Source organism: Leuciscus leuciscus, assembly GCF_965113295.1.
Source record: "Leuciscus leuciscus genome assembly, contig: HAP1_SCAFFOLD_402, whole genome shotgun sequence".
NCBI classification, from domain to species: domain Eukaryota; kingdom Metazoa; phylum Chordata; class Actinopteri; order Cypriniformes; family Leuciscidae; genus Leuciscus; species Leuciscus leuciscus.
In genome coordinates this window covers 7,694-23,307 of record NW_028118337.1, presented here as the reverse complement: position 1 = coordinate 23,307, position 15,614 = coordinate 7,694, and the positions used below count along the sequence as shown (strand labels likewise).

Genomic DNA, 15,614 nt, shown 5'->3' with positions numbered 1-15,614 from the left:
AAACTTTATATATTGTTCCCTTATACTTACATGCAAGTACTTTATAGGTACACTATAATTACCAAAAGTTACACTGTTAATTCGTCTTAATTATGCAGTACTTTCCGGGCTGTCATCTAAAGCTTTACCCATTTATTTTTAAATAAGTGTGAGTTTTCCTACATATTGAAAGTTTTTGTTTAATAAATGGGGGTAATATTTGAAGGATGAGCAAATAATGTTTCGGTCATCACATTAAAAATAACATTTAAATATGATAATATTTGAGTTTTGAAGTGCTGGAAAAAGATGTGACACGCATTTGAAAGCATTTTACTCTTCCTGCCAAACTTCCACAGTTACAGCGAGTGTTACTATAGTAAATCCATGGTGAATGTTGCTGATATGTGGACTTAAAGCCTATAACACGTTCATTCATGGCACAGTGTTTCTCCTGGTTCTCCGTCAGCGCTGTTTGATGCGTTAATAACGGAGAAATGTGAATGTTTCTCACTGGATCTCGCGGCGATGTTATTATTTCTGTGGCAAACTCAAATTCTTTCTTCACTGGATCTCGTAGCGCTGTGTAGAAACAGTGTCGCTCGATCGAGATCGGCTCGCGCTGCACCGGTGCAAACCGATAAACGGTCCGTGAAGCACAAATGAGCAGCGCAGTTTCGTTCCACTTTCATTACGTTTGTCATCTGATGTTGGGTAATGTTGTAGTGGTCGCACCAGCTCGACTGCTAATACAATTTTGGTCACACCGGCAGGAAAAAAGTCCAACGAGTCGTTCGGTTTGTAATGCGTACCGACCCGAAAGCCTCGTACCGAACGGTTCAATACGAATATGTGTATCGTTACACTGCAAAAATGCTTTTCTTACTTAGGATTTTTGTCTGGTTTCCAGTCCAAATATCTTAAAATTCTTAAATCAAGAAGCATTTACTAGATGAGTAAAATTAGATAAGAAATTATGTCTTGTTTTCCGGGGGAATAAATCAAAATGAAGTGAGTTTTTGCTTAAAACAAGCTAAATTATCTGTCCGTGGGGTCAGAGAAATAATGTTAATTCAAACAGAAACAAGATTATTTCTCTTACCCCATGGACAGATAATTTTGCTTGTTTTAAGCAAAAACTCACTTCATTTTGATTTATTTCCCCAGAAAGCAACACATAATATCTTATGGCATTTTACTACTTTAGTAAATGCATCTTGATTTAAGAATTGTTTTGATATTTGGACTGGAAACAAGACAAAAATACTGAGTAAGAAAAGCATTTTTTTTCAGTGTACACCCCTAAAATATATAATTAGTATATATCACTTAACCTCATTTCCTACGGTCAGTCCGGTTTAAAAGATTTGTCACTGTATTGTTGTAAGCTGAGTGTTGCGCTGTCTGATAATGTCTGGTGTGTCAGGATTCTGGATGTTCAGCCGAACCGTGTGTCTGTCGGGGGCGTTCGCTCGATCGAAGCGCTCCTGCATCGGAAAGGTCAGGTGGACTCACACGACTTCGTTGGATGCATCATGGAGTTCGCTGTCAACGGACGCCCGCTGGAACCGTCTCAAGCTCTGGCTTCACACGGCATCCTAGACAGGTCCGTCACCAAACACACACACACACACATTCAGTTCTGTGAATGCGAAATGAAAGCTGTCTCTATCTGGCTGAAGTCTTTTTTTTTTGCGCTGTGTGTGAATTTCTGGAGCAGTTTGAATAGTGTTGATTTCACTTCAGGTGTCTGTTGCTTTGAAATCAGTGAAACTCTTTTGCATATATGCTAATGTTGGAGTCATGGACCCTTGTGTTGCTGAGATGTTCCCCGCTGAAGGGTTTTGTGTGTGTTTCGTCCACAGATGTCCCAGGTTGGAGGGTGTGTGTGTGTCCGAGCCCTGTAGACACGGCGGTACGTGTCTGGACATGTGGTCATGGCAGCAGTGCCAGTGTGCGGAGGGTTTCACCGGACCCATCTGTGAGAAATGTGAGTTTTGGGGGATAATCTGCTATAGAAATATTTCATGCATTGGTCAATTTTGAGTTTTTGCTCCATTTTGCCTCTGTAACATATCTTCTTTCAGTCTAGTGGAAAGAACGTGTCCAGAAAACACTGAGTGTACATTAAGTGTATATTTTATTGCACTTTATCTTTTTTTGCATCTGTCGATTTCAATTACAATTCATATCTTTAAAGTTTTGTTCTCCACTTCAGCAGGACTTACATATACCAAAACTTACAGTTTCATTTATATCTATAATCTGAAGGTTTTTTACTGAGGGATTTGTTCATATATCATTCACACTGATTTATAGAAGAATTTATTTCCTAAAAACAGTGAAAATGTGTTTTTTTTCCAGTTGTTAACAGTATTTTCTGATTTATAAAGTGATAAAAAGAGAAATACAAAATCCCTTCTGTAAAGTCATTTAACTCTAATATGTCAACAAAATCCAACAAGAGTTTTGAATCTGGCTTTATCCAATGTTCAGATTAATCTTCTGGAAATGTATGCAAATGAGTGCATATTTAATTGATAATGCATCATTTGCATATATGAATATAACATTTTAGAAAACATGTAATACAAAACAATTGTCTTAATGTACTGTGATTAATCAGCTGGGGAAAGTATAATGATATCTATTAGTACAATTTTTACCCTATTCACCTGTGGTAATATTTTAAAAAGCGTGTCTTCACCAAAACATAAATCATTTGAATATGCACTTAATAATGTGCATTTTCCATTTGCCAGAGAAACTAAATAGATCCTGATGTTCACTGAGTCCTAACTAGTCCTGACATGATAAAGTGACAACAGACCACCAGTTTGGTTTCTGAAAGTCAAAAAAATCGAAACTAATCTAATCTAAATCTAATCTTTTCCCAAACACCTGGTGTGCATAACCGTGTATTAAACATCATATATTTCCTGGCTGATTGCTTACAGTGTGTACTTTGATTGATGACCCTGATTTTCTTCAGTCACATTATAGTCACATTTAGAAGATTAGAGCTGGATTATAATATAATTTGATTTTGCGACGAATCACGCAGTTGAGATTTGCTATATAGCAATCTGTGCATCACTTTATGTGAGTATACTGTATGTATGCGGAGAAAGATGGATATAATATATATTTATATATGTATATATGAAGAGTTCAGACTTTTGCATCTGAACTCTTCATATATACATATATCCAGCTTTATATAGAGAGCTGTGTGATCATAGTTGCAGCCTAGATTTGCCTTTATTACCTATATAGCATACTGTATAGCGCTTTAAATATACTGCATGTATGCAGATGAAGTTGGATTTACTTATTTATCCAACTTTACATATATCTGTGTGCAATGATATAGTTGCATTTTGCAATGATATAAACAACCACGCATTTGAGATTTGCTATACAATATATATTACTTAACTCAACTATACTGTATGTATGCAGATAAAGTTTACTAAAATATATATTCTACTTTTTATAGAGAGCTGTGCGGTAATATAAGTTACATTTTGTGATGATATAAACAATCACAGAGATAAGATTTGCTATAGGCTTATAGTATGTATCCCTTTACGTGAGTGTGCTGTATGTGTGCAGGGAAGGTAGGATGTACTATATATCCAGCTTTATATATATATATATATGTATGTATATATTAGGGCTGGGACGATACACCCATCTCCCAATTCGATACTATCACGATACTTGGGTGCCGGTACGATATGTATTGCAATTATTTTAAGAATTGCGATTCTACAAGTATTGCGATTCGATATTGCAAATTTGATTTGATTTTTTTAACACTAGACCATGGGGAAAAGTAAATCATACACTTGTACAGACTGTACATGATGTATAAGATGAGTCATATTTACAAAAACAGTTCATCACATCTTTCTGACTTGTTGCTTTGAAACAGTCTATATTGTAAAAGCGCTGTATAAGTGAAGGTCTTGACTGGAGTGTGTGCATCTCTCAGACATCACGGCAGATACGGCTCTCTCTCTGGACGGGTCTGGGCGTTTGGACTACGGTTTGAGTCAGAGCCGGAAGAGGGACGTGTTGTTGGCTCGAGCGCTGCGGGACCCGGGCCGTCCCGTCCAGGAATACAGCAGTCTGGAGCTGAAGTTTCGCACGCGTAGCGGATCGGGAACGCTTGTGCACGCTCAGGAGAGCTACAACTACACCAGCGTCAGGGTAAGAGTTAGCAGTGGGACAACACATCCATATGGATCATGCATTGATCAAACATATCACATGAAATAGAGATATTACCTTTATTATAATACCTTTATTTTGACACTCTCCACATCCTCATGTAACGTCCGTCAACGCATTTCCATTTACCACACTTTGGTTTTTGCCCCAAAAAAACTACTGTTGGAGTTATCTGCTTTTGCAAAAAAGTTACAATAAAAATAATAATAATAATAATAATATATAATTTTTTTAATTATTATTATAAAAAAATGTATAGTAATAATATTTTTAATCAAATAATTTTTATAATTATAGTAATACAATTTTACCTGTAAGTTACCTGTATTTTTGTTGTTATTATTACTTAATCAAAACAACCCAGCTGCAGTTTGATTGATATTACTTGGAATGCGCAATATTAAAGAAACATGATTTATAAAAACTCTTCTGTTGTAAATGTCTGAATTGGGAGAGGGAGTGCAACATTTTTCAAAGAGTTTAATTAAACATTCATGTCATATATTTTGGTTGCATTTGTGAGTTAATAAAAATGTAACTTGGTGTGTAAACTTGGCACATAATATCAAAATATCGTTAAATCATTCGTTATAGCCCTGAATCGAATCGGATCGTAATCGGATCGCAGAATTTTTTGAGATATCGTCAAATATCTTATCGCTGGCTGAGAGAATCTAACATGTGACCCTGGATCCCGTCACCAGTCTCGAGTCGCACGGGTATATCTGTGGCAATAGCCAACAATACATTGTATTGGTCAAAATTATAGATTTTTCTTTTATGCCAAAAATCATTAGGATATTGAGTAAAGATCATGTTCCATGAAGATATTCAGTAAATTTCCTACCGTAAATATATAAAACATGTATTTGTGTGAGTGAATGCTGCACAATCGAGAACATGAATGATCAACTTTAAAGGAGATTTTCTCAATGTTTTGATTTTTTTGCACCCTCAGATTCCAGATGTTTAATAGTTGTGTCTCGACCAAATATTGTCCTATCCTAACAAACCATACAAGCTTATTTATTCAGCTTTGAGATGATATATAAATTCAAAAAATTGACCCTTGTGACTGGTTTTGTGGTCCAGGGTCACAGATGATATGGTATGGTGGTGAACTGTCTGATTTACACCCCTAGTAAGAGTGTGTGTGTGGCTCTCGGCCAGCTGAACTCGCTCGCCCTCGTCTCTCTCACTGCATCTGAATCGTGAGGCCACCGAGAGCTACTACTCAAACACACACAAGGACACAAACACACAAACACACACTCACCGTATAAATCACAGCATGGTGTCGCACATCTCAGGTTTGGCAGGACGGATTTTCCATTTCCAGATTTCGTAGGTCTTTAAATCAGTCTTCCTCTCCGCCGCAGTTCTTCTCTGTCATGTCTTCGCTTTTCGAACAAGATTATTTTTCCATTTCAGTAATGAATCCATCAGATTATCACATGACAGGGACGTAGCTCTGTTACAAAACCTTGTGGATTTATCTTTAATTCTTTTCAGTTTTAGTCATTTTAGAGCCTCAGCTTGAACTTATTTAAATGAGTGTATTTAGTTTAGTTTAATTGCTAATAATTGTGTTGTGTGTGGGCTTCTCTCCTTTTGTTTAAAACCTCTTGTTATCTTTATTATTAGTTTTAGTCATTTTAAAACTTAGTTCTAGTTAGTTACCAAGTCAACATTTATCCATTTAAAACATTTAACGTTCAACATTTAAAAGTTTTAGTAGTTTTAGTTTACGATAACAACACTGCTTACTAAGATCACTTATTTTTGTCTAATAAGTTTGTCTAAATTGCATGTGTGTTTTAGTGAGAAGGCTATCCCAGAATGCACTGTGATGAGCTCAGTGGGAAAAAAAGGCAAAATAATAATAATATATCATTAAAATACATTTTGATCTGTTTAGTTACACATCCTCCTGCTTTCTGTCTGAAATATTCAAATAATATACAAATAAAAGCGCTATACAAATAAATATGAATTGAATTGTATTGAAATTGCATTCATCGACTCTCTCTCTCTCTGTCTCAGTTGAAGAATGGACTTCTGCAGTACGTGTCTGACGCCGGAGTCGCTGGGAAGGTGGAGAGGATTGTGGGAGATGTGGTTTTGTCGGACGGTCAGTGGCACACACTGTTGCTTCAGAGAAACGGATCGTCCACCGTTCTGCGGATCGACCAGTCCAGCTCCAAAGTCATTCTGCACAACACGCAGGACTTCGGCGGGATCGACGTGCACACACTGTCTCTCGGTGGCGTCCCGGCCCGACCCACACAGCAGAAGACCAGCCCGGGTCAGTTCCCATCAGCCCACACTCTGGAGAACCTCTTATATTTATATATATTAATGCCTTAACTATCATTACAGAGCAAAACACTGCATCTCTCAATCTCCCCCTTTAGTCAATCATTTTATCCCTTAAAACTCATCTTTAATCTCCAAAATTACATATTTAAATGTTTTTTTTCTTCATGTCTTAAAATATCTTGAATGTAACTCGACACCCTTGCCTCATTTAGTATGCGCGGCTCTATGAATATGCAAATGAGCCCCGCCTCCACTCACTCACTCAGCTCAGAGATCCACTGGTTGACGATCACACGTTGATCTGATTGGTTACAAGGTAGTTTGTGACGTCAGAAACACCAGCGATTTCAAAGCGTGTGTTTGAGACTGTCTTTGGTTCACTGCAGTTTTAAGGAGGAAATACTCAGCAATGGTGTCGACTTATGAATTTACACATGGTTTGTCTTAAAGCGTATTAAAAACACCACATAGACACATAAACTACATTAAAATCTGGATTTTCACCACAGGGGGACTTTAAAAGATAATAAACACCCAATTTATACAGTGAAAATGAACACAAGTGTCATTATTATGTATTTATTCTGCAAGTAATGTAGGCTACTGTTAAATCCTGTTATCTATTTATTTCATTTTAATCATCAGAATCTAAACCGCTGATAATTCTCACTTTTGAGACTGAAATGAAGTCAAACTGGTTATTAATAAGTTGTTTAATCAGATATTGAGAGATTTAATGTCTTCTTTTACCTTCAGTTGATTTCAGCTGTTTTCTGCTCTTGTTGTTCCTCTTTCCTTCACTGACTCTGCTTGTTAGCATTAGGCGTTCATCACTAACGCTCAATCATCATTAATCTCTTAATTATATTATTAATGGTCTTACAAAAATGGTGCAGCAAGTAAATCCCACACTTCAGTGAGTTTTAGCTTAAATTATATATATTAATGCCTTAAGTATCATTACAGAGCAAAACACTTTGCTCTGCGTTGCAGTATCTCTTAAAGTCCTCCTGTAGTCAACCATTTTAAATGTAAAAAATAATGCGTATAGGTTTTAAATTGCTCTTTTATAGAATTTCAACCTCTTACTTGCCTTGAAAATTGCATTATGGCATTAAAACACCAACCAAACCAATAATCCCAGTAATATATGTACTGTAAGCATCTTACAATAAAATGTTCATATTTTAATCTGCAGAAATGACAATGACATAATTCCATGTTAATTACGAACTAAACAAATTTAGCAGTGAGAAATGTCCGACTCGCAGGCAGCGTGTGCGTCATAGTTTGGCACGGTCCTGCAGATTTTCTGCATGAATCAAAACTCTGGAGTGTTTTTCCTCTGCGAGTGAAAGTGACAGGAGAAAGTTCAGAGAAAGTGTGTGTGTTTGTGTGCTAACTAGGTTAGACAGAGGACTGCCAACAGGAAAAAATGTCTGAACTTTCCTCTGCAGGACTTGCACAGGGCAGAACTACTGTCCATTAAAAACACTTCAGACACTCACAGAGAGAAAAGACACGACGTTTAGCCTGCGATAAGACTGGAATCTTTATTAGAGCTCCAGACGGGCTGTGTAACAGGTCTCAGTGAGGTCTCGGAGGAAAGCCTCTTGAAAATCTCAACTGTTTTGCTAAAGTCTCCTTCTCAGATGTTTTTCCCTGAGAAAAAGAGCCAGTAAGTGTCTATAGTTTCTGAAGATTTCACAATGTCTCAAACTGTGCACAGATTTACTATGATTCAACAATCTAAAATTTTATTTGAACATAATCTGATCTGCTATCCACATTAATTTGATCAACTATTGGTTCATTTGTGTCCGTCTCAGAGGTTTCAGGAGCAGAAAAGATCACCTGCTATGTGGTCAAATCGAGCTGTTGGGTTGTAACCTACTTTTTTTACTGGAATAAATCAAAATATCAAATAAAATTATCTTAAGATAAACATATTTTGTGCACATAAGGTCATGCCGTTTCTGGATTCAATGGCTGAAAGAGAGAGAATGAAAAATAGAATTGGGCCAGTATGCTTTCCCCCTTTAATAAACAGAACCAAATGTTTTCGGTTTGAATGGGGCATAGATTCAATAAACATCAATTTACATTGTTGACTGTTCGTTGTTAGGCAACATGATAGTGCAGGTCTGAATCAGTGACATCAAGATTTTTCCCAGATGGCGTAGTCTTAAAAGGTTGCAGTTTTTGGCTTGCAGGATAGTTATGTTGAGGAGAAGAGTCTGTTTCTCTTCCTCCTGATGTTAAAAACGACGTTTGCTGATGTGTTTCCCAGGGGGGAATGTTGTTCTATGATGGCCTATGCTACAGCGATTCAGAAACCCAAACAAAATGTCTCCCTGTATAGCGTTAAACTAAGCAATGTCCATTTCTTCAAGTCAATCTTATTTCTTTGTCATGTTGTGGAAGCGCTAGTCTCCCGCAGAATGACTCGCAGCGGACAATCTTGTGCAATTTGCAGCGTATTTTGTCCACAAATCAAACAATTACGTCTTCAATTGGTTCCAAACGCGGCTGCTAGACTTTTAGCAGGTACTCGTAAAAAACAGCATGTAACACCAATTTTAGCCTCACTTCATTGGTTGCCTGTGCAGTACAGAACTGATCTTTAATTATTGATTTTTGTATATAAAATGTTATATTGTTATATTGTACATTGTCTCTCAGATCAGTAAATCAGATGATCCTAGACATTCCAAGGACCAGATTGAAGTTAAGGGGTGATCGGGCGTTTGCAGTAGCAGCTCCAGCGCACTGGAATAATCTACCTCTACATCTTAGACTGGCTCCTTCTTTAGGTTATTTTGAAGGGGTGGTTGATTATGATTTGACTTTTCTAACTTTAGTTAGTGTGTAATGTTGCTGTTTGCGCATAAACAACATCTGCAAAGTTACAACGCTCAAAGTTCAAAGCAAAGGGAGATATTTGCTTTTACAGAAATCGCTTTTTAAGGACTACACCACATTCCTCCCGGGTTAGTGACTTCACCAAGCCTAGAATTTACATAAACCCCGCCCCCGGGAACGCGATTTATAAATGATCATGACAGAATATGCTAATCAATGACTAGAAGATAGTTAAATCCACATCAGCTTCATAAATTCATCAACTAACCATTCAGAAATGTCCTGTTGCTTCTACATGTTGTCACTTCTTCTTGAGTCTCTCCATCTTTGTCTGACTCCAGACAAGTTTGTTTGAACATAAAAGGCTAAAAGTTTTGAAATTTTCAGTGTGTGTCTGTGTGAGGTAAATGGACATGAGCTCTTGAAGCTCCGCCCTCTGTGCTGGGAGCAGCAGCTCATTTGCATTTAAAGGGACAGACACACAAAACAGTGCGTTTTTGCTCACCCTCAAACGTGACAATTTGAACATGCTATATAAAAATATCTGTGGGGTATTTTGAGCTTAAACTTCACACACAAACTCTGGGGACATCAGAGACTTATTTTACATCTTGTGAAAAGGGCATTATACTACCCCTTTAAACGAAACCTGAAAAATACATTTACGTGAATTATCGTTTGGTTCAGTAGGCTAATTGGCAAGAGGCTCTTAACAGATGTTGCTAGTCATTGTTTGTTTGAAAGTACATTTTATTTGTGTGATTGTACAGCACATTGGTCAACACTACATTGTTTTAATTGTGCTTTATAAATAAAATAATTTTTTTGGGTCATTTAGTAGCCGTTTAGTGGCAAGTACATCAGTTCCACTTTATTTCGATAGTCCACTTTAGACATTCTTCTAACTATAAGTACCTTTGCAACTACATGTCAACTAACTCTCATTAGACTATTAGTAGAATATAGTAGGTTATGGTTAGGTGTTAGGGTCCGGGTTAGTAGAATAATTTGACTTGTAGTTGCCAAGATACTTACAGTATAGTCTGTTGGGGGAGCATCAAAATAAAGTGTTAGCAGATATTAAGCATACAGTCTACTAATACTCTAATGAGAGTTAGTTGACATGTAGTTGCAAAGTTACTTATAGTTAGTAGAATGTCTAAAGTGGACTATCGAGATAAAGTGTTACCATACATTTAAAAATATACTCTAACCATTTCTCTAATAAAAATATACTCTAACCATGAGTTAATGTTCCTCTCTTTTTTTCTAGGTTTTGATGGGTGTTACGCCTATGTGAAATATAACGGAGAGATGCTCCCCTTCAGCGGTGATCATGGGACCGTTTCCATCTCCAAGACTGATCCCTCTGTGAAGATCGGCTGTCGTGGCCCAAATCTATGCGATAGCAGTCCATGCTGGGATGGGTTGATGTGCGTGAACCAATGGTACACCTACCAGTGTGTCCCGCCGGGCGACTGCACCTCGAACCCTTGCCAACACGGTGGAAGCTGCGTTCCCGGTGTCCGTGGAGGCTTCACCTGCACATGTGAGGAGTTTTACACGGGAAGAGTGTGCGAGAGCCTGGTGGCCTGTCTGGGAGTCCGGTGTCCACAGGGAACGGAGTGCAAACTGGGAGCAAATGGAGGATTCACCTGTAGTCCAAGCGCCACCGCCGAAGAGATGGTTCTGCCAATCTGGGCGGTTCCTGCGATCGTTGGCAGCTGCGCGACCGTCTTAGCGCTGGTCGTTTTAAGTCTCATACTTTGCAACCACTGCAAGGGCCGTAAGAAAACCAAAGTGCCAAAAGATGAGAAGAAAACAGAGAAGAAGAAGAAGAAAAAGAAGAAGAAAGGTAGTGAGAATGTGGCGTTTGATGATCCGGATAACATCCCACCCTACGGAGACGACATGACGGTCCGGAAACAGCCTGAAGGAAACCCCAAACCTGATATCATTGAGCGGGAAAACCCTTACTTGATCTACGACGAAACTGATATTCCGCACAACAACGAAACCATTCCCAGCGCCCCGTGCGCAGGTCCGGAGGCCGACATGGAGCACTACGACATCGACAATGCCAGCAGCATTGCTCCATCAGATGCGGACATCATCCAACACTACAAACACTTCCGAAGCCACACTCCCAAGTTTTCCATTCAGCGCCACAGTCCTCTGGGATTTGCCCGTCAGTCGCCTCTTCCGTTGGGTGCTACTACTAGCTACACCTACCAGCCGAGCTACACCCAAGGGCTCCGCTCGACCCCGCTCAGCCATTCAGCTTGTCCTACGCCCAATCCCTTGTCCCGCCACAGCCCGGCTCCCTTTACCAAGCCATCCTCCTTCTATCGTAACACTCCCACTCGGGAACTCAACTTGGCAAGGCGTGACGGAAGCCCTCTCGACTTCCACGGCGAAGTGTGCCAACCTGGTATGTTCAACTACGCCACACGTTTGGGTCGGCGCAGCAAGAGTCCTCAAACCATGGCTGGTCACGGATCTCGTCCCGGGAGCCGCCTGAAGCAACCCATCGAGCAAATCCCATTGGAAAGCGGCCCACCTGTAGGGTTGTCCATAGAAGAGGTGGAACGCCTCAACACACCTCGACCCAGGAACCCTAGCATCTGTAGTGCGGATCACGGGCGCTCTTCATCTGAGGAAGACTGCCGTCGACCGCTCTCACGTGTCCGAAACCCTGCGGATGGCATCCCCGCTCCAGAATCCTCCTCCGAGAGCGACTCCCATGACTCCTTTACGTGCTCGGAGATGGAGTATGACCGAGAGAAACCCGTGTCCTACAGTTCTCGCATGCCTAAGCTTTCCCAGGTCAACGAATCGGACGCCGATGACGAGGACCACGGAGGGAGGCTCCGACCGAGGCGATACTCCAGTCGACGTGCCGAAGGAGGACCGGCCAGCGGTCACAACACACTCTCGGAGTATCAGCACCACACTTTACCCCACAAACTGGGCCAAGGGTCCAACAACTTTAACTGGGACAACCTACTGAACTGGGGTCCGGGGTTCACCCACTACGTGGACGTTTTTAAAGACTTAGCACTGCTACCTGAGAACTCTGCTGCTAAAGATATCGAAATGAAGAGCGGCGACGGCTCCATCACGATCCTGAACGAGGGCGAAGCCGAGCAGTACGTATGAGAAACGCATCGGAGACTGGAGTCAGGAGCTGTGATGAAACATAATACTGATTGAGATATTTGATTAAGACGAACTTAAATGCAGCAAGGCAGAGCACTGATTTTGAAAGACGTGCATCGAACACCCAACACAGAGTGTCAACACTGTCCATAGTTAAAAAATGCAAATTGACAAATCTGGGCTTTAAACTGTATTTAGTCGAGCAAGTGCGCACACTAGGGGTTGCACAGACTCGTCGTCTCATTCTGACATTCGTTCATGTGTTGGGTCTCAGTTGACAAATTGTGTAAGATGCAAAGGTGCATTTCAGTTTATTTGCATGCCATTATCTTTGTACAGTATTGGCCAATTGTTTTTGTAATTTAGCTTAATAAAGTCAACCTAGAGCACTTTGCGCATTGTGAGTGAACCCCACTTGGTGCTGTGTACAACTGAGATTATCTAAACGTTGCATTTTCCATGCTGTATTGTGAGTCATTTATGTTAAGGTAAACGGTGATCATCTGACGAGTAAATGAATAGCTGTGCAACCCCTAGTATAAAACACACACACACAGCCTGGAAGAGGAAGACACTACCACAGACATACATATTAAATCAATCAGTTCTGGTCCGTCTGTCTGTCTGTTCCGACTGAGATCAGAATGCACAAATAAAGTTGGTCATAATGAGGGGTCGTTGTGACCCTCAGTGACTCTGGGCTCCGTCCAATTGGCTGATTTTCCTGTGTGTTAGTGCCTCGACCTCTAGGAATCAGATCCATGAGCTCGGTGTGAAGAGCAGGGCCATATTTGGCTCCGGTTCTTCGTGCTCCGGCCAAAAGAGAAAGAAAAGCTCTGGAACCGTCCGCCAAGAACGGGTGTTTCTCATCCTGAATAACTGGCTGCCGTCTAAAACAACACAACCTCCAGATATGAGATTAATCAGGCCTCTGCCTTCTGGATATTTGAGGATTTACGTTTGGGAGCACGGACACTATGACTTTCTATGGTTGTTTGTATTGGTGTATTGCAGGATTCGTACAAACACACTTGACCCGTCTAACGCAATGCCCATCTGCTACGAGACTATGAACATGTGTACATTTTGTATTAATAAGGAAGCTCTTTGGAAGTCAATGTTCTCTGTTGATATGTGTTTTTTTTTTGTTGTTGTTTTATTTTGCTCTATGTTTTTAAAAATGTACTGTTTCTACTTTTTTACTGGTTATTAACTTAAAGGTTCATCAGCGTTTTTATGGATATTTTTCATATGCTGGAAATGAGGTTCTTACTTTCAGCGGAAGATTGAACTTCTTATTTTTTACATTTGTTACTTATGTAACATCAGTATTTTCCACTATTTTGATAAAACTATAACATAATGTCTGATTTATACATGTAAAAGCCAATAACAGAATAAAAAAAAATATTTATTTAAAAATACTCAGTTTTCATTTCAGTTTTGATGTGATGAGACTAAACTGACTAAAATCAGGATGAATTGAAGGTTGAAATTCAAGGAATTTAGTCATGAACCGCTCCTTTTGTGGACAGAAATGAATCTGTATGAATTGAATTAAACATTTGAGGGTTTGGACGAAATGAAGCCCTGATGCAGGACAGAAAAACACAAGCGTGACTTAAAAACTTAGTATATGGTCGCACAATCTAGGCCTATGTGGTTTGAACAACATTAGTTCAACAATACAAGATTTTCATTAAAGATATGAGTAATAACTTCTGCTGATTAATCCATTTTAGGGATTTTAAAATAGTCTTTGTTAAAGAATCATTAGAAGCCAATCAGCTATAAGGAGAATCATAACATTTCAAATTTTGAGTTTAAGCCAAAATTTTAGCAAATTGAACAAAAAGACAAAGACTGTGATCTTAATGGCTTTAGTGACTACAATCCCAAAGAACTACAATCCCATTCCAAGCATTGCAAACAGGCAGCATAATTGATTTAAAAACGACTGAGAATATAAAACTACTCGTTTGCGAACGTCGATTGTATGTATGAAAACATATTTTAAGTTTATAGAAAATATGCATATGTATATACAAGCGTTTCAGTATTTTGAGCGCGTTGAGAGATCGACATTCGACATTAAATTCACAGTTCTTCACGGACGTGGGCGGAGTTAAAGAGCTATTTTGGAGCGTGTTGCTCTTGGTGTAATTTTCCGTACGGCATTATGGGTATAGTTGTTTTTCACCACGAATTCTGCTTTTAAACATGTTTATATTAAATATAAGTTGAAATGGTGTGGGCTAACAGCTTCAGCAGAATCAAACACCATCAGTTAACATCCTCTTAGCTCACAGTAGGGCTGTCTTTAAAGGTTTATGAGTTATCCTTCAAAATCAATAGAGTTTTTACTTCCGGAACCGGTGACAAAATGGATTTTTCCCCAAAATAGAGAAATTCAGTTTTAACACTTTTTGGCGATTAAGAAATGTGATGCATGTTAAAGCTGATAGTTCTGATTGTAGAAAGTGATTAAAAGCTCCTGAACGCTGCATGCGCTCCTGAGGGGTTTAGTTTACAACAGTAACACACAGATGAATTCACACAAACTTACAGGAAATCACTGTGAATAAACAATCACACATTCCAGAAACCAGTGTCACATCCACGCCAAAGCTGCGGTTTCCAGTGTAATCGGGCTACTTTAAAACTGTAGCGGCGGGTGCATATTTTTCTGTGGTCTGAAGATTTAACAATCATGAATTTGATCAAATTTTATGTGTGTTGGATGGAAAATATATTCATATCCTCCAACGTATGATTTCAATTCAAAGTGTAACGATCATTTGAATCTGTTTCATGCTGGTCACATCGGTTCTCTTCAACGCTCTGAATTTAGTTTTAACACTGCGATTTTAATACTTCTGCAACATAAAAATGAATCATTTAGAGTCACTTAAAGCATCAATCAGACCTAAAACCCCTCTTCTGTAATGTCAGACATCATAAAAGCGTGTTGCTCATGAAGTGTGTGAACCTTATAAAAACGTCCCTTCAGAAGCAATAACCCGGTCGAGTTTACGAAGTCAAAAGGTAAATGTGTGTGT

General features: G+C 39.2%; 1 protein-coding gene across 1 annotated transcript in view; it reads left to right on the top strand.

Annotated features, from left to right (window-relative positions):
- The window catches only part of LOC309491649 (protocadherin Fat 4-like), a gene marked incomplete at its 5' end in the record, with an annotated part of 53,980 nt that extends 40,001 nt beyond the window's left edge, over positions 1-13,979 (top strand). Inside the window, 5 exons of the mRNA XM_082190703.1 lie at positions 1,406-1,585; positions 1,845-1,969; positions 3,977-4,194; positions 6,259-6,520; positions 10,670-13,979. Coding sequence (XP_082046829.1) covers positions 1,406-1,585; positions 1,845-1,969; positions 3,977-4,194; positions 6,259-6,520; positions 10,670-12,555 — 2,671 coding nt within the window. The 3' untranslated portion in view covers positions 12,556-13,979. The remainder of the gene's footprint in view (positions 1-1,405; positions 1,586-1,844; positions 1,970-3,976; positions 4,195-6,258; positions 6,521-10,669) is intronic.
- Between the last annotated feature and the right edge of the window lie 1,635 nt (positions 13,980-15,614).